The 19171-nt window shown below is 38.7% G+C and overlaps 1 protein-coding gene across 14 annotated transcripts in view; it reads left to right on the top strand.

Annotated features, from left to right (window-relative positions):
• Positions 1-19171, top strand: part of MAPKAP1 (MAPK associated protein 1) — a 240187-nt gene that overhangs the window by 105736 nt on the left and 115280 nt on the right. For 13 of the 14 annotated variants that reach the window (XM_034664521.1, XM_034664520.1, XM_019796487.2 and 10 more), the window contains one exon: positions 4429-4601. In XM_034664521.1, the coding sequence (XP_034520412.1) occupies positions 4507-4601 (95 nt within the window). In that variant the 5' untranslated portion in view covers positions 4429-4506. Of the gene's footprint in view, positions 1-4428; positions 4602-19171 lie in introns of those variants that run through there. The other variant, XR_004626585.1, reaches the window with a different exon arrangement.

The following is a 19171-nucleotide window of genomic DNA, read 5'->3' as shown; positions in this document are numbered from 1 at the left end:
TAATTTTCATGGTTTTCAGTATATTCACAATGTTATATAGCTATCACCACTATTTGACTCCAGAACAATTCCATCACCCCAAAAAGAAACTTCGTATTTCTCAATTCCCTGTCCCCCCTACCCCATATCCTGGCAACCTCTAATCTTTTTGTTTCTATAGATTTGTCTGTTCTGGACATTTCATATAACTGGGTTCACTTTTATGAAATGGCTTCTTCCTCTTAGCGTAATATTTTCAAGCTCCATCTGTGTTGTAGCATGTCAGTACTTCATTCCTTTTTAAGGCTGAGTAATATTCCATTGTAGACATTTTTCTGTCTGTTCATCAGTTGATGGACATCTGGATTGTTTCCTTTCTTTGGTCATTATGAATAATGCTGTGTACACTTATGTACACATTTTTATGTGAACATATATTTTCAGTTTCTTTGAGTACACCTGGAATGGAATTGCTGAGTCATATGGTAACTGTATGTTTAAGTTTTGAGAAACTGACAAACTGTTTTTCCATAATGGCTGCATCATTTTACATCTCCACCAACAATGTATGAGAGTTCCAACATCTCCATATCCTTGCTAATCTGTCTTATTTCTACTATTAAAAAAAATTAATACCATCCTAGTGAGTGTGAAGTGATATCTCATTGTGATTTGGATTTGCATTTTTTTTTTGAGATTTTATTTATTTGACGGAGAGAGAAGCAGCAAGAGAGGGAACACAAGCAGGGGGAGTGGGAGAGGGAGAAGCAGGCTTCCTGCTGAGCAGGGAGCCCAATGCGGGGACTCAATCCCAGAACACTGGGATCATGACCTGAGCCGAAGGCAGACACTTAACGGCTGAGCCACCCAGGCACCCCTGGATTTGCATTTCTTTAATGAATAATGATGTTGAACATTTTTCTGTCTGTTTATTGGCCATTTGTATATTTTCTTTGGGGAAATGTCTATTCAATTTCTTTGACCTTTTAAAGATTGGAGGGGCCGCCTGGGTGCTCAGTAAGTTAAGTGCCTGACTCTTCATTTTGGCTCAGGTCATGCTCTCAGGGTCGTGAGACTGAGCTCCTCATCAGGCTCCATGCTCAGCGGGGAGTCTGCATGGGATTCTCTCTCTCCCTCTCCCTTTACCCCTCCCCTGTTCTCTTCTCTCTCTCTCTCAAATAAATAAATCTTTAAGAATTGGATTGTTTGTCTTTTTATTGTTGAGTCATAAGAATGTTTTCTATATTCTGGGTACTAAATTTTTGTCAGATTTGTGATTGGCAAATATTTTCTCCCATTCTGTGGTTTGTCTTTTCACTTTCTTGATAGTGTCCTTTGAGGCACAAAAGTTTTCAAATTTTTTAAAGTCCATTTTATTTCATTTGTTGCTTCTTTTGGTGTCATGTTAAAGAAATCATTGCCTAGGGGCGCCTGGGTGGCACAGCGGTTAAGCGTCTGCCTTCAGCTCAGGGCGTGATCCCAGCGATCTGGGATCGAGCCCCACATCAGGCTCTTCCGCTATGAGCTTGCTTCTTCCTCTCCCACTCCCCCTGCTTGTGTTCCCTCTCTCGCTGGCTGTCTCTCTCTCTGTCGAATAAATAAAATAAAAAATCTTTAAAAAAAAAAAAAAGAAATCATTGCCTAATCAAAGGTCATAAAGAAGTTACACCTACATTTCCTTCTAAAAGTTTTATAGTTTTAGCCTTAAACTTAGGTCTTTGATCCATTTTGAGTTAGTATTTGTATATGATGTGAGGTAGGGGGTCTAAATTCATTCTTTTGCGTGTGCCTATCCAGTTGTCCCATTTGCTGAAAAGACTGTTTTTTCTCTATTGAAATATATGTTTGCAGTAGACACTAGAACTTACTAAGGGAGTAGGTAGAAGGCAGGAGAAAGAAAGAAGAATCAAGACTACTGATTTAAGCAGCTGGGTTAGTAGTGGTAACATTTACTGAAATGAGGGGAAGTGTTATTATTTGGGAGGGATGGAGTGAGGAATAGTGAAAAGTTCTGATTTGAACTTGTTTAATTTGTCTGCCTATTGTATAGACAGTTTGATGTATGAATTTGGGATTCCAGGGAGAAGTTTGAGATAGAGATAAGATTTGGGTGTCAGTAGGGTATAGATTGTATTATAGCTTTGGGACTGTGAGATCACCTAGGGAGGAAATATACAGAAAGACAAAAGAGAGCCCAATCTAGAGGCCAAGGAATACTAACAAACAGAGACTGTAGAAGTGAAGAAATCTGCACAGGAGACTGAGAATGAGAGACCAGAGAGGATTGGGAAAAAAAACAAGAGTGTATGTCATGGAAGCCAAGAAAGGAAGAGGTTGATAAGGGTAGAGTAAGTGAAGGACTAAAGACCTTGTGAAAGTAGAGCCAAAGGGACCTGGAACACAAGTAGAGAGATTAACCTTTAATGAGATGAATGACACTCCAGTATAGTGGCTGTATGTGGTTAAATCCAGGTAAGTTTGTGAATCTGATTATCGGAGGATAAGAGAATTTCTTTCTGAAAGGTCTTCTTTTCCTAATGAAGAATGAGAATATTTCTCATCTGTTGGCAGTACATAAGCAAAGGATAGGAGCTGAGGTCAAGGCAGGCTCATGAGAAGTTTGAAGAGAGAAGCAAAAGTATGCAGTGGTGGTCTTGCATGGGGTGCAGATTGGATCAGGAGATGTAATAAGCATGCTATATAATGTTGAGTGTTTGAGGTTTAAAATCATAAATATAAAGTCAAATCAATCTGTGCAGTTACATGATTTTTCTCCAGCAATGTTTAGTTGGGGAGTGCAGACGGTTGGGTTTATCCGAGGTTAGCATTCTGCCAGTTGAGTCCCATGGAGGAAGAGAGTATTAAAATTGTATTTACAAAGGAATGATTACAATGGTTGATCATATAATATGGAGGGTGATGTTGGGAAATAAGGGTAGCATTTATAGTGGTGAGTCAGTAAATTGTGGGTTTAAGAATTTGGGGGACTACTTGAACAAGTGAGATGAAAGTAAAAGTATAGTCAGTAAATAGATGTTCTAATTTGAGATTTTGGAGTTGGCACAGATCGCTGGTGTACCCACTGAAATAAGTGATTGAAGGTGGAGTGGATGAAAAGACATGAGATGGGCACCTGGGTGTATCCGTTGGTTAAGTGTCTGCCTTCTGCTCAGGTCATGATCCCACAGTCCTGGGACTGAGCCCTGCATCAGGCTCCCTGTTCTGCTGGGAGCCTGCTTCTCCCTCTCCCTCTGCTGCTTCCCCTGCTTGTGCTCTCTCTCTCTCTCCCTGTGTCAAATAAATAAATAAAATCTTTTTTTAAAAAAGCAAAGCAAAGACATGGGATGAATGGTCTGGGGATTGAGACACTTGGGTATGACATGTATTTTCCTTCAGATGGAATTGCCAAGAATGATGATAGGTGTTGGGGTGGAAAGAAGACTTCTTAGGGAGAAACATGACTGGAAGGATGGTGGATAACAAACAAAAAAAATAGGGGGAGAGGATAATAGTTGCAGGGCTTGGGTCTCAAAGGAACAGGGATATTTGCAAGAAAGGAGAAATAATAGTTGGAAGTAGTGGGGACAAGAATACCTATTCAACATCCTGGCCTTGAGGGCTTGGGGTTTAAAAAAGAAAAATGCAGAACAGTCTTCTGGACAGCAGAGGAAGCAGTATCCTCAATGATGAACAGCAAGTTTCAATGAAGACAAAGAGGTAGAAGGAGTCTTTTTTAAAAAGAAGTGATTTATGGAAGTTTGCAAATTAGTGCAGGAGCGTCAGAGGGGAGTGGAAGTTTCAAGAGAGAGAAGGGGTGAGTGTGTGGGAGGGATTGAGGATGTATAGAGCAGTGTGGGTATTGTAGTTGGGAACAATAATGGAAGACCAGGGACCCTTGGTGCAGATGACTTGACTGCAGATGACTGAAATAAACAGGTGTACTGCATAAGGGGATTAGCCCCCATAGGCTCTGAGAAAGCAAGCCCTTGGTTCCAGTGCTGTAGGCCTAAATGCTTCCTCACGGAGTATGGCAGCTTCCCCTGCAGCTTATCACAAAATCTCAAGGACTGATGTGGCAATTTTCAGGGGAGCAGCTGACGTCAGGGTCTAATGGTGACTTGTCCAAGCCCATACCTAATAAGTAACAAAGCACATCTCCTGACACCAAACATCAGGTCTGCTCACCACTCTTAATTTATTTTGATTGTAGTGCTCATTTACCTTACTGCAGGTAGAGCTGAATCTATTAGACCATTAGAAAATGAAAATTAAAGGGGAGAAAAAAAACCCCTTAAAACTAGACAGTGTTTCCATTCTGGGGCCGTTTCAGGCTCGTAAGGAGGTCTGTGCCAAAAGAATGAGAAATGGCTGGTGAGTCGTCATTGTGGCTCAGTGAGGTCTGCGTGAGCATGACTGTGCTTTACTCTCATGCATGTGTTCTGCCCACAGGGTCATGTAGGCACAACAGCAACCAAGAAGATTGACGTCTACCTCCCCCTGCACTCGAGCCAGGACAGACTGCTGCCAATGACCGTGGTGACAATGGCCAGCGCCAGGGTGCAGGACCTGATCGGGCTCATCTGCTGGCAGTACACAAGTGAAGGACGGGAGCCGAAGCTCAAGTAATCCTTCCTCTTTTTGGCTGCTCTAGTTTCTGGCTGTCTTCTGGCCACCCTGCTGCATTCTGGGCCCAGTCAGTCTTTCTAGGCATTGGCTGGGGAACCAGACATCCACACGGATCCAGGTCAGGTTGCTCACCAGATCTTGGGCCTTTGTATCTCAGGCTTATCTCAGAGAATCTGCTTACAAAGTAGACTGATAAGCTTGTGAATCCAGACATGAGGAAATATATTTTAGCAGTTTTCAAACCCTTTTATGGTGCTTGCTGGTAAATGTTGCATGGAAGGCCATAGAAGGGAACTAATATTTGTCAAACACCTCCCATGAGTTGGGCACTAATGCTGATCTCTGTGTAGCAAATTTCTCGTTTAATTCTCGTGGCTCTCTGTGAGGTGTAAGCATCATGATCCTTATTCTGCAGAGGAAAAAATTCAGAATCAGAGAATTGATATTTGCTAAATCACCAGTGGAGATGGCAGAATCAAGATTTGACTCCTAGTCTCTTTGATGCTAAGATTTTTGCATTATTTCCTTTTGGTCTGAATTACAGTTTTCTTTATTATTAGTCAGTGGCACAGTTTTTTCCTCTGTCTCTAAGCTCTATTCGTGATTAAATAATTACATTAAAAATGTAGCACTTGAAAGTAGATTCTCTGCTTGTGTATCATAACCTGAACATTAAAGTGCTTTGCCACGTTGGCTCTCCCGTACATAAATGTCTTATCTGATAGCCATCCTCGTCTAGTTTCCTGTGCTCTCTTGAGCATTAAGGTTTGGGACACAGCAAAATGTAGGGGATGCCTTCATTTTGGAATGGATTCTCATGGAGACTTTTTCTTCTCTCAGAATGGTCCCAGTCTGTGGTCACTTGTTTTTTGTTTTTTTCTTCTTGAGGTGCATTAAATTTGTACTTAAAATTATTCTTGGGAGGCACCTGGGTGGCTCAGTCAGTTAAGGATCCGATTCTGGATTTTGGTTCAGGTCATGATTGCGGGGTCATGAGATTGAGCCCCACGTTAGGCTCTGGGCTCAGTGTGGAGTCTGCTTGAAATTCTATCTCTCCCTCTGCCCCTCCCCCTGTTCACATGCTCTCTCTCTTGTTCTGTTTCTAAAATAAATAAAATCTTTTTTTTTTTTAAAGATTTTATTTATTTATTTAACAGAGATAGAGACAGCCAGCGAGAGAGGGAACACAAGCAGAGGGAGTGGGAGAGGAAGAAGCAGGCTCATAGCGGAGGAGCCTGATATGGGGCTCGATCCCATAACGCCGGGATCACGCCCTGAGCTGAAGGCAGACGCTTAACGACTGCGCCACCCGGGTGCCCCTAAAATAAATAAAATCTTTAAAAAACAAATAAAATTATTCCTTCAAGTTCTTATTGACATTGCCCTCCACTTTGCCTGAATAAATTGTGAATATAAAGATAAATCTTTACTGCTCCTGTGGCAATAGAAACCTTTTCAGCCAAGCCTTTCAACCACCTAGGCTCAGAAAAGGGTTGAGTCAGCAGCTCTGCCCAAGGTGGAGCTACAGTGTTATCCTTTTTTTCAGCATGAAGTAGAAGCAAGGAAACAGGGAAAGGAGCCAAAATGCTAGGGAATTTATACATGTCTGAGTTAACTAAGATGTTGCTTAGTGCAAGCACTGAGACCAAGAGACACACAGAACTGCCCAGGATTATGCAGCTAGTAATGAACAGAGTCAGGAGTCGAATTGTGACATAATGTTACAGATGAGGAAGCTAAAGCTTAGAGAGGCTAAGTAACCTTCCTAAATCACACAGTAAGTGGTAGAACTGGCATCAAAACCTAGGGATCTCTGGCTTCGGAGCCATAGCTCTTTTCTATTACGTTATACTCCCTATTCTATTATTATGGGTGATATTAAAATATTCAGTGAATCCATACTTACTGGAGGCACCGTGCTAGATCTTGCCATACAGAAATGAAAAAGGCAGATCAAGCCATCAGGGAGCTTACTGTTTAAGGTAAATAGGCAATAGCATTTCAATACAATAGCATGTAAAATCAGGTTCTGTGAGAACATCTGACCCCATAGTTGGGGGTGAGAGTGGGGTCATGAAGAGTGGCCTTGATTAAGCGGCATCTAAACTGAAACTTGAAGGAGTAGAGAGAAGTGGTGCAGAGAGGTTGAGAGGAGGGTGTTCTCAAACAGAGGGAACAGCATGGACCTCTGTTATGATGGTCCTTCAAATTCAGGCTTTAAATCTATATTCTGTTCCAAATATATAGCAGTGATAAATGAAATATGTTATTGACATACTTGCACTTTAGTAACGGGATAAACATCCTGGTAGACTCAAAACAGAACCAAGTATGGAAACAGGCAGTGTGTGCGGGGAGTCAATTTTTTTAGGGTGGTACTTCCCAGAGAACATGTTGTGAATAAGTTTACTGGGGTATGAAATATTGATTATTATCAGGCTTCAGGGTAGCTAAGCAGGGCGTGGGGTGGTCAGAGCCCCCAGCTATCATTTCTGGGTGGGGAAGAGTCTCATCTGTCGACCCACGTCCGGTACACATACTGTTATTTTCTAAGTATGCCATGATGTCAAAAAAGAGGGGGCAACACTGCCTGAGGGTATGGAGACCAAAGGAGCTTCATGCCTGTATTGGGACCAGCGGAAGTTTCACTACTGGGAACTAGGAACTGGGGTGGGACTGTCCTCCTTACGAAAAGAAACTGAACAAAGCTGCCTGGGTCTGTGGCTTGTTTAAAGTTGTGTTTCTGGGGAGGTTGGGATATAGAGATAGCAGTGCTACTGGGACCTGGCCACGACATGACTGGCTTTATGATATCCCTAGTGTTTCCAAGGGAACCCTGAGCTGCCAGGGTAAGTCCTGGTTCTAGAGTGGAGGCCTCTGCTCGGACGGGGGTGGAGGATGGTGCAATAACTGTAATAACAGAGAGGGGTGAGAGAGGAAGGGAGGGAGAGAGAAAGAGATAAACTGTTCCTTTTCAAGAAAAGCTTGCAAATTGAAATTCCTGAACAAATGAGTATAATGAGTACTAAGACAATAATCAGGAGATGAATTCACTCCCAACAAAATACAGTAAAGCAATCTGAAAATTAACTTCAAATAAATATGTTTAAAATCATCAAAGAGATGAAGGAATGACATTCATGGTAAATTTCTAAGAAATAGTGAAAGAAAACCAAGCAGATGAGAATTAAGGGGTGAATTTAGAAGAGAATCAAAAGTACTGGAAATATAAAATGTATTTATTAAAGTAACAACAAAAAAAATAACAAAAAAGTTTATGGAATAAACTCTAGACTGGGCACAGTTAAAGAGGGACTGGGTTGAATGACAGTACCAGTGATTTCAACCTGGGATGTAACACAAAGAGATAAAGAGATTCAGAGAATGCAAGATGAGTGAGTTAAGAGACATGGAGGAAAGATAGCCTCCCACTAGTGAGGCAGAGAATGGAGGGAATCACGGAGAAACAGTGTTTGAAGAGATATTGATGCCAGAATATTTCCCAGATTGGAGGCAGATATGAACGGGTCTTCATATTAAAAGCACATACAAATGAAATGGAGGAAGGATAGCCTTTTCCACAAATGCTGCTGGAGCAACAGGACATCCATAAACCAAAAAAATCAACCTAAACCTCATCTATCTTGTATAAAATTGATTCAAAAATGAATTGAGACTGAAATGTAAAACTTTAAACTTTTAGGAGAAAACAGAGTGGAAAATCTTTGGGACCAAGAGTTCTTATTTGTGACACTGAAAGCAGGATCCATAATAGAAAACAAAATGATCAATTGGACTTCATCAAAACTAAGAACTTTTTCCTTTACAAAAGATCTTTATTTCCTTTCCATTCCAGGCAGCCAGTCTGCCTTCTTCTTTCCCATGGGCCATAGACTTCGGCTTTACCTGGCCAAGGGAGATGGAGGGTGTGGGTAAGGTGGGGAGATGGGCCTGTTGCAAAGAGTCAAAACAGTAGCATTTAAGGCAAAAACGCATCAGTAGGCATATTTTGGTAAACTACATAATGAAAACAGGGACACAGCCCACCAAGATAATAAGTATGACTGTATGCACCTAGCAGTATAGTCCCAAAATACTTCACGGGAATTGTAAAGCGGCATTGACAGATCCACAGTCATAATTGGAAATTTTGATGCATTCCTATGAAAAACTGATAAAAGAGATGAAAAAGTAGTAAGGATGAGAAAGATTCAAATCATTTAATTAGCAATTCTGAACCCCCAAAACAGAGATTGTCTCTAGTAGTAGTTTATAAGCCTCTGAAATTGAGTACATCTTATTAAGATTTATATTCCTGAGGTATCTAGCACATTCATATTTTTAGTAGTTCTTTTATAAGTATATTTTGAATTATAAAATAGCACTGAATCTTAATAAACCATTGGTCCTTTGAAATTTTTTGCAATTCTTTTTTTTTTTTTTTAAGATTTTTTATTTATTTGACAGAGATAGAAACAGCCAGCGAGAGAGGGAACACAAGCAGGGGGAGTGGGAGAGGAAGAAGCAGGCTCATAGCTGAAGAGCCTGATGTGGGGCTCGATCCCACAACGCCAGGATCACGCCCTGAGCCGAAGGCAGATGCTTAACCGTTGTGCCACCCAGGCGCCCCTGAAATTTTTTGCAATTCTTATGTGACAGTGGATTTCTCAGTTTTGTTTGCTGTAAGACAATCCGTAAAATAAATACCTGGGGTCTCTTCCTGTCAGGCAGTACAGTGCAAGGTATTTTCTCTCTAGCTTATTTGTACTTAAGTGTTGGAATAGATCCTTATTTGATCTTTTCCAGTGGGTTAACCTGTGAAGAGCCCTTCATTCACAGGGGGCCAAATTGCTAGATGCATGGTTTCAGTCTGCTTGTTAAGAAAACCATTTATTTAGGAATATTATTCTCCTGTCTCTACGCCTTGAAAACTGTCAGTGGTAGTAGGGTTTAGCCCCAGGGGAGGAGTGGAGAATTTGGCTAGAAGTTTTGGCTTCCTTTGCTCTTATACCTGTTAACTCTTGAGCAAGAGGGAGTGTGGTATTTAAGCTAATTCCCTGCTTATTTTGATAGTGATTTTAGGAAAAACATTTCCTAAGAAACGAACTGAAATCATTTCAGTCTCTAGATAGTTGAATTTTTTAATTTAGACTTTGTTATGTAGATTCATGTTTATTGAATTTTCATCAGAAAATGTGGCCTATAAAATTTCTGCTTAGAGGTTCATTTATATTTTGGGGGCTTACTACACACTGAATTTTTATAAATATTTTGTGGATTCTGGAAAAATATTCTCTGTAAGTTATTAGATAAGTATATTCTTATTAAAGCAACATCTTTAATTACTATTATCTTCTTATATTTTTGACGATTTGGTCTATGGATGATTAAGAGAAATGGATTAATGTTTCCATTTTCTTGTTTGTTTCTGTCAGTTTCTCCTGAGATTTCAACAGTTTCCACTGTACATATTTCAGCACACAAAAATGTTCATGCATTTCATATCTTATTGTGAGTTGTACTTTTTTCAATATAAAATAGTCCCGTTTGTTTTATGTATTGTGTCCTGCCTTTTTCTTTGCTTTATTTCAGTAAGATGAAGCTTTTTTGCACCCCTGTTCTTTGCATTTGTCTGATCTTTGTGTTCAGCCTATACCTTTGCCTTTTTGTTTTAAATATGTTGAATAATTTTGTGAGGTTTTTCTTTTTTGGCCCTGTCTAAATCACTTTTTTTTTTTTTAAGATTTTATTTTTAAGTAATGTCTACACCCAACCTGGACTTGAACTCACAACCCCAAGATCAAGAGTCTCATGCTCCACTGACTCAGCCAGCCAGGTGCCCCTAAATCACTGTCTTTTTATAGAGAAGTTTATCTTACTAACATTTATCCTTACCATGGATGTGTTAGTTTCATGTTAGTCAACTTGTTTTAAGTTTTGTGTTTTATATTTTTTTGTTGTTGCCTTTTTCTGTTTTGATTTATTTAAAATTCTGAAGTCAGTTACATATAAGATTTTTAAAGTATTTTTTAATAGGCTTTATTTTTAAAGTAGTTTTAGGTTTACAGAAAAACTGCACAGAAAGTTGAGTTGCCACACATCTCCTTCCTGACACTTGTTTTCCCTATTGTTAACACCTTGCATTAGTGTGGTACATGCATTACAATTGATGAACCAATACTGGTACATTATTATTGACTAAAGTCAATAGTTTACATTAGGGTACACTCTTTGTATTGTACAGTTCTTTTTTTTTTTTAAGTTTGTTTATTCTTTTAGTAATCTCGAACTCACGACCCTAAGATCAAGAGTCACATACTCTTCTGACTGAGCCAGCCAGGCGTCCCTATATTGTACAGATCTAATGATTGCATCATAGAGAATGTTTTACCAACCTAAAAATGCCCTGTGCTCCACTCTTTCATCCCTCCCTCCTCACCTTTAGCAACCACTTATCTTTTTACCGTCTCTATAGTTTTGCATTTTCTAGAATGTCAGCTGGTTGAAATTGTACTATATGTAGCCTTTTCAGACTGTTGTCTTTCACTTAGCAATATGTATTTAAGGTTCCTTCATGTCTTTTCATGGCTTGATAGTTCATTTCTTTATGCAGCTGAATAATACTCCGTGGCATGAATGTACCACAGTTGTTTTTCCTTTCCCCTTTTGAAGGACAGCTTGGTTGCTTCCAATTTTTGGCAATTATTAGTAAAAATGCTATAAACATTTATGGCAGGTTTTCATGTAGACATAAGTTTTCAGTTCATTTTGCAAGTAACTAGGAGTGCAGTTGCTGGATTGTATGATAAGCCTTTGTTTAGCTTTCTAAGAAACTGCCAAAATGTCTTCCAAGGTAGTTATACCATTTGGCATTTCCATCATCAATACATGACAGTTCCTTTTGCTGCAAATCCTTTCCAGCATTTGGTTTTGTAAGTGTTTGGATTTTAGCTATTTTAATAGGTGTGCAGTAGTATCTCATTTTTGTTTGAATTTGCAATTCCCTAATGAAGTGATATAGAGCATCTGTCTTTTCATGTACTTATTTGACATCTATCTGTATTCTTTAGTGAGCTGTCCAGGTCTTTGGCCATTTTTTTTAAATCAGGTTGTTTTCTTACTGATTTTTATACAGTTCTTTGTATACCTGTCAGATATGTGTTTTGTAAAGATTTTCTCCCAATCTATGGCTTAACAGCATCAACTCCAACATACCAGTTTTTTCTTTCAGATTGTATTTTGGTGTTGTACCTAAAAAATCATCACAGACCCAAGGTTACCTAAATTTTATTATATGTTATCTTCTAGAAGTTTTATATATATATTTTTGTGCTTCACAGTTAGGTCTGTGATCCATTTTGAGTTAATTTTTGTTAAAGGTGTAAGGTCTATGTCTAGATTTATTTATTTATTTTTTTTTTAACATGTGAATACCCACTTGAAAAGATTATCCTTTCTCCATTCCTTTTAGTGCTTTGCTCCCAAAGCCTTTGGTCCTTTGTCAAATATCAGTTGACTTATATTTGTGTGGATCTATTTTTGACATATAAAAATTTTTAAACATTCCCTTTTAATTTATATTTCATCATATTCAAGAATGAAACAATATCTTTTGAGTAACACCCATTCATGAAAGAGAGAAAAGTAAAATTCAGTGAGGTTTTATTCTGTCAGGAACTTGAGGTGGGAGGTATACACCTGCTCTTTACAGGCAACCACATTTACTCTACTTCATAGATAAGGGATTTTTCAAGGGTAGTTTCGACTAGTCCTAGTTTTTACGCAGACTTTAGTTATATATTATGACTCTGTTATACACTAGAATGGCTATTCTTTGCCTTCTTCTTTTCATTTGTCCCTTAAACATTCAACATTATTTACTGGTCTCTTACTTACTATTGTTCTTTATTAGGCTACTGACAGGTGAGCTACGGAAGGCCTGAAGAGTTTTGCTGTGGTCTAGAAAGCTGGAGTAGTATACTTTTGAGATTATTGCATTGCTTAGTGAGTGGCAGTTTCCGGCAATGGAGCAGTGCTGTCCAAAAGAAATATAATGCAATCACCTCACACCTTAGAATGGCTGTCAGCAAAAAGACAAGATATAACAAGTGTTGGCGAGGATATGGAGAAAAGGGAACCCTTGTGCACTGTTGGTAGGAATGTAAATAGGTGCAGCCACAATGGAAAGCAATATGGGTGTTCCTCAAAAAATTAAAAGTGGAACTACCATATGATCTAGCAATCTCACTTCTGGGTATATATCCAAAGGAAATGAAAACAGGATCTTGAAGAGATATCTGCCCTCCTGTGTTCATTGCAGCATTTTTCACAGTAGTCATGATACGGAAACAACCTGAGTATCTGTCTATGGGTGAAGAGATAAAGAAGATGGGGTATATATATATACAATAGAATATTATTCAGCTGTGAGAAAGAAAGAAATCCTGCCATGGCAACAACATGGATTGACCTTGAGAGCATTACGCTAAATGAAATAAGTCAGATGGAGAAAGACAAATACTGCATAATATCACTTATATATGTGCAATCTAAAACCAAATTTGTAGAAACAGAATGGTGGTTACCATGGACTGAGAGATGGGGGAAAAGGGGAGATATTGGTCAAAGAGTACAAGCTTCCAGTTAGAAAATGAATACATTTTGGGGGCACCTGGGTGGCTCAGTCATTTAAGTGCCTGACTCTGGATTTCACCTCAGGTCATGATCTCAGGGGTCATGAGATCAAGCCCCACTTCAGGCTCTGCACTCAGCATGAAGCCTATTAACGATTCTCTCCCTCTCCCCCCTCCAAAAAAAAGAAAGAAATTGAATAAGTTTTGGAGATCTAATGTGCAGCATTGCAATTACAGCTAACAATACTATTTTATATACTTGAAAGTTGCTAAGAGAGTAGATCTTTAATATTCTTACCACAAAAAAGAAATGGTAATTATGTGATATGATAAAGGTGTTAGCTAATGCACTTGGTGGTAATAGTTCGGTAATCTGTAAGTGTATCAAATACATACATGTTACAAAATGATTACCACAGATAAACTTACACAATGTTATATTTCAATTACATCTCAGTAAAGCTGGAAAAAATAAATAATGTAAGCTGCAAATGTGAGCCATATTTACAATTTGAAATTTTCTTTTTTTAAGATTTTATTTATTTGAGAGAGAGAGCACAAGCAGAGGAGAGGAGCAGAGGGAGAGGGAGAAACAGACTCCCCACTGAGCAGGGAGCCCGATGTGGGACTCGATCCCAGGACCCTCATATCATGACCTGAGCTGAAGTCAGACACTTAATTGACTGAGCCACCCAGGTTCCCCTACAATTTGAAATTTTCTGATAACAACATTTTTAAAAGTTTCCAGAAGATGGGTGAAATTTATTTCCCTAATAATTATTATAATTTAAATGATTTTTGTCATTTTCATGGGTTATAGTTTATTTAACCCATTGTGTCTAAAATATTAACATGTAATTGATAAAATTAATGAGACTTTTAATGTTCTTTTTTTGTCATAAGTTTTAAAAATTCAGTGTTTATTTGCTATATATAGCACATATCAGTTCAGACTAGCCATGTTTCAGATGCTGGATAGCTACATGTTGGAAAGTGCAGCTGTGAAGCATACCATGACATGGTATAGCTGTGCAGTGGAGTTCACTGTGCGTTTGCTTCATTCTGACATAACCGTCAGTTTCTTAGAGCCCTTGGGAAACTTGGTTTTTGGAGATCATTGAAGGTTCATCTCATTCATTGTTGCACTTTCTTTATTTTAGTAATTTTTCTTTTTTTTTTTAAGATTTTATTTATTTATTTGAGAGAAAGCACAAGTTGGAGTGGGGGGAAGTGGAAGAAGGAGAAGCAGACTCCTTGCTGAGCTGGGAGCCCAATGTGGGGCTCAATCCCAGGACCCCAAGATCATGATCTAACCCGAAGGCAGATGCTTAACTGACTGAGCCACCCAGGTGCCCCATATTTTGAAAAGTTTTCACAGAAGCTCTCTAAAATATGTTAATATTTCCCCTGGCCTTCTTAGAGTATAGCATAATGGTTAAGAGTATGGAATCCAAAGCCATAGTCTGGGTTTGAATTCTGGCATTAACACTTACCATTGGTGTGATCTTGGATGAATTACTTCAATACCATATACTCTACTTATCTTATGTGTAAAATGAGGAAAACAGGATAGTTATGAAAATAAAATGAGAAAATACATGACACATGCATAGTGTTTATTTCTTGTGCTGTTAAATACTGTAACTACAGCTAGCTACTACTATGACCAATAGTGGTAGTAGTTCAGCAACAGAAGTATAATTTAGCCCTTTCTTAGTGATTCAAAGAATTGTACTGTGCTATGATACACTGGTGACCTTGTAGGTTTATATGAGAATATTTAACCTTACATTATATTTTCTGACAACTTTGCGATTTGAATTCTTTATACTTCCCCGTTTTTGCTATCTACATGACCACCTCTGTCTGCTCTTCTCCCATTTCTGGGTTGCTGCTTCGAATTTATTTTCCTTAGAGTCATCATTGAGAACCACTTACCTGAATAATATGGCCTAAGAGGCCCTTCCCATTCTGACCCTCAGCTGTGCTCCCATGCATCCATTCTTTAACACATCACATTCTTTAACTGGCAGCTTCTTGACACTGATACCATGTCTGCTTTTGCTCTTTCTTAGTCAGAAATGCCTTTCTCACTCTTCTCTGATATCCAGCTTAATCTTGAAGGCTTCAAGTCTTTGTTACTCCTTCATTCAGCAAAAATTTATGGAGTTCCCGGCCTTAGGTATTGAGGATAAAATGGAGGACAAGAGAAATGTGATTGCTGCACTCAAAAAATTTACAGTTTGATGGGGAAGAAGAAATTATCAAGTGTAAGAGCACTTTGTAACTGGCTCATTTCACTTATCATTTGTATTCATTCATGCATTCAATAAATATTTACTGAGTGTTTGTTATATACCACGCATTTTGCTGGTTATACAATGGTGAGTGAAGCCAGACATGGTCTTTCTTTCATGAATTCCACAATCTAGTGAGAGAAATGGGCAAATAATTCAAATAATTAAACCAAATAATTAAGCCAAAAAATGTTTGCATAAAATGGAGTTAAGTAATGTGAAGGAAAGGAATGCCATTTAAGAGAGCCTAGCCTTGGGAGTGAGGGAGAAATTCCCTGAGAAAGTGATACCAGAGGTATTTGGCAGGGGGAGGTTCCTGGCAGATGGAACCGCATGATAGTGACACTATGGCAGGAGGAGGCATGCAGTGGTCAGGGAACTAATGAAGAGCAGTATGGCTGGAGCACAAAGTAGGGAAGAGAAGATACAGTGGGATGAGACTGAGGTGGGCAGGGGCCACAGTGTGGTTTGAGAGAAGAGGACAGATTCTGAAAATATTTAAGAGGTAAAATTCACAGGACTTAGGGATCAATTAGATATGAGAAATATGGGAGAGGAGAGGTACCAAAGGTGGCTCCCTAGATTTTTGACTTGCACAACTTGATATATTGTGGTGTTCACTGAGATAGGGGACATCGGAAAACTGGGTTTTATTTGGGTTTTTTGATATGTGAAGGGGAGTGGGAGGGGCAGCACAAGTTTTATCTTCTGTCTATTAATTTGAGATGGCTTTGCTATATCTAAGAGAAGTTTTCAAATAGTCATTTTTTAAAATTTATTTTAATTCAGTATAGCTAACGTACAGTGCTATATTAGTTTCAGGTATACAATAGAGTGATTCAGCAATTCCATATACTACTTAGTGCTCATTACAGTAAGTGTACTCTTAATCCTCTTCACCTAGTTCACCCATCCCCCACCCATCTCCCCTCTGGCAACCATCAGTTTGTTCTCTATAGTTAACAGTCTGTTTTTAGGTTTGTCTCTTTTTTCTTTGTTCATTTGTTTTGTTTCTTAAATTCCACATATGGGTGAAATCATGCAGTATATTTGTCTTTCTCTGACTTATGTCACTTAGCATTATACTCTAGATCCCTCCATGTTGTTGCAGTTGGCAAGATTTCATTCTTTTTTTATGGCTGTGGACACTTGGGCTGGTTCCATAACTTGGCTGTTGTAAATAATGCTGCAACAAACATAAAGTTGCATATATCTTTCTGAATTAGTGTTTTCATATTCTTTGGGTAAGTACCCAGTAGTGGAATTACCAGATCATATGGTAATTCTATTTTCAATTTTTTGAGGCACTTCCATACTGTTTTCCACAGTGGCTGCACCAGTTTGGATTCCCACCAACAGTGCATGAGGGTTCCTTTTTCTCCACATCCTTGCCAATATTTGTTTCTTGTGTTTTTGATTTTAGCCATTCTGACTGCTGTGAAGTGGTATCTCATTGTGGTTTTGATTTGCATTTCCCTAATGATGGGTGCTTTTGAGCCTCTTTTCATGTGTCTGTTGGCCATCTGGATGTCTTCTTTGGAGAAATGTTTGTTCATGTCTTCCACCCATTTTTTTAAATTAAATTTTTTAAAGTTTATCTTTTTATTTATTTTTGAGTAATCTCAATACCCAACCTAGGGCTTGAATTCACTACCCAGAGATCAAATAGTCGTTTATACTTGCATGTTTGGAGTTTAGAGGAGAGAGCTATGAGTTAGAAATATGAATTTAGGAATCATCTGCATAGAGAGATTAATTGAAGTCTCCAGCATGCATGAATGAAAAGACATAAGGGCCTAAGACTGGACATTGAAAAACTGTGTAGATGATAATGCTGGAATGAGGTGTCCTCAAGAAGAAATAGATTCAAGCTGGGGTGAATGAAGAGTTTGGTTTTGATGTAATGAGGGCTGAGATGACTTGAGAGATGTCCATGTGGTGACGAAGTCTTGTAAGCAGTAGGATAGATACAAGTTTGGAGGCTCGACCATGTCTGTTTTATTGTTTTGTTTTCCCCGGTCCATAACACAATGCTTAGCACATAGCAAATACACAGTAAGTAATTTGTGGAATGGATGAGAGAACATAGGAACATTTAGATTCAAAGATCTAGACTGAAGTTCTCCACCCTTGCCTTTGCCAGGGCAGCCCTTCTCCAGGTGTCTGCTTAGACAAGCCTCTGACTGTATATAAACCTTTATGTATTAAAAATAACTGAGTTAGACGTCTCAGCCTGGTGAAATATTTATTGAAGTGATAGATGAAGTTTTGGGGATACTCCTTACAAATACTTTCTTCATTGAGCTGGACAGAAAGGTTGCTCCTTCCCAACATTTCCCAAGTGCCAGAGTCCCCATACTAACTACGTGATGAATAGAAAGATATGAACACATTGGAGGGCCTTCTCTGTGTCAGGCCCCATGCTAAGCACTTTATGTATATTATCTCATTTCTTATAATACTCCTATTACTCAGAGATAACAATAGAGAAACAGAGATTCAGGAACTTAAGTTATTGCCCAAGATCATATATTTAGTAAGTACTAGAATCAGGATTTGAAGCCAGGTTTCACTCCATTTCCCTTGCTCTTAACTACCATGCTATACAAAGAAATGAATTACTTTTCCTGGTGATAGCACCCAGAGACATAGCCATTTGAGATTTTCCTCCATCCATCGATCCATCTGTCTTTTTATTCTTATAATGATTCATCAGCAGGCATTTAGATGTTGCCTGTATCATCCCAGGTACCGTGCTAGGCACTTGGGATATAATCAGTCATAAAATAAAGTTTATGGCCTCAAGACTCAGGCTAGACACTGATTTACACAATTTTAGCTCCATTGTCATTGAGACTTGCTATAGCAGTAGACATATAGAATGTTCCAAGGATATCAAAAAGGATTTTTCTAATTCTGCCAGAAGGTGGAGGCTTGAGTTGAGTAGGGGTGGGAGGAATGTCAGGGAAGGCTTCCCAGTAGAACGGATACTTGAGCTAAATCTCAAAAGATGACTAGACAGACTAGGAATAGGGAACCTCTGGGTTGAGAGGCCTGCATGAATAGTAACAGGAGCTAGCATATGACCTGATGAGGATACTGTAAGCAGCTGGTATAAATGGAGCGTAAACTCTATGTTCTGAAATGGCAGAAGATTGAGTTGAAAAGCAGGGCAAAGTATAATGGAAGACTTTATGGAAGCCAGCTTTTAATGGGCTGTTTTGTTTTTATTTTAAAGATTGCGAAAGGTGTTAAGTAGGGGAGTGACAGTATCATTTGTGTTTCAGAAAGATCCCACTGAATATTTTCAGGGTCAGTTTATAATAGAGTTAACAGATTTCTGAAACTTAGAATTTTGCTAAGTTAATGTGTTTTAAAAATACCTAGTTCAGAATGATAGGAAAGAGGACTTCTCAGAAATGCCAGAATGTTAGAATTAGAAAACAAGGATGTTAAAACAGCTATTATAAACATGCTTCATATGTTCAAGGTGATAGAGGAAAGAAGTATAAAGATATTTTTAAAAACCCAAATGGAACTTCTAGGGAGGAAAATTATAGTATCTGAAATGAAAACTATACACATGAGTTTAACATCAGATTAGACACTGTAAAAGAAAACATCAACAAACTTGAA

This window comes from Ailuropoda melanoleuca, chromosome 7 (assembly GCF_002007445.2).
Source record: "Ailuropoda melanoleuca isolate Jingjing chromosome 7, ASM200744v2, whole genome shotgun sequence".
Lineage (NCBI taxonomy): Eukaryota > Metazoa > Chordata > Mammalia > Carnivora > Ursidae > Ailuropoda > Ailuropoda melanoleuca.
The sequence above is the reverse complement of the archived record's forward strand: the minus strand, read 5'-3'. Positions and strand labels throughout refer to the sequence as shown.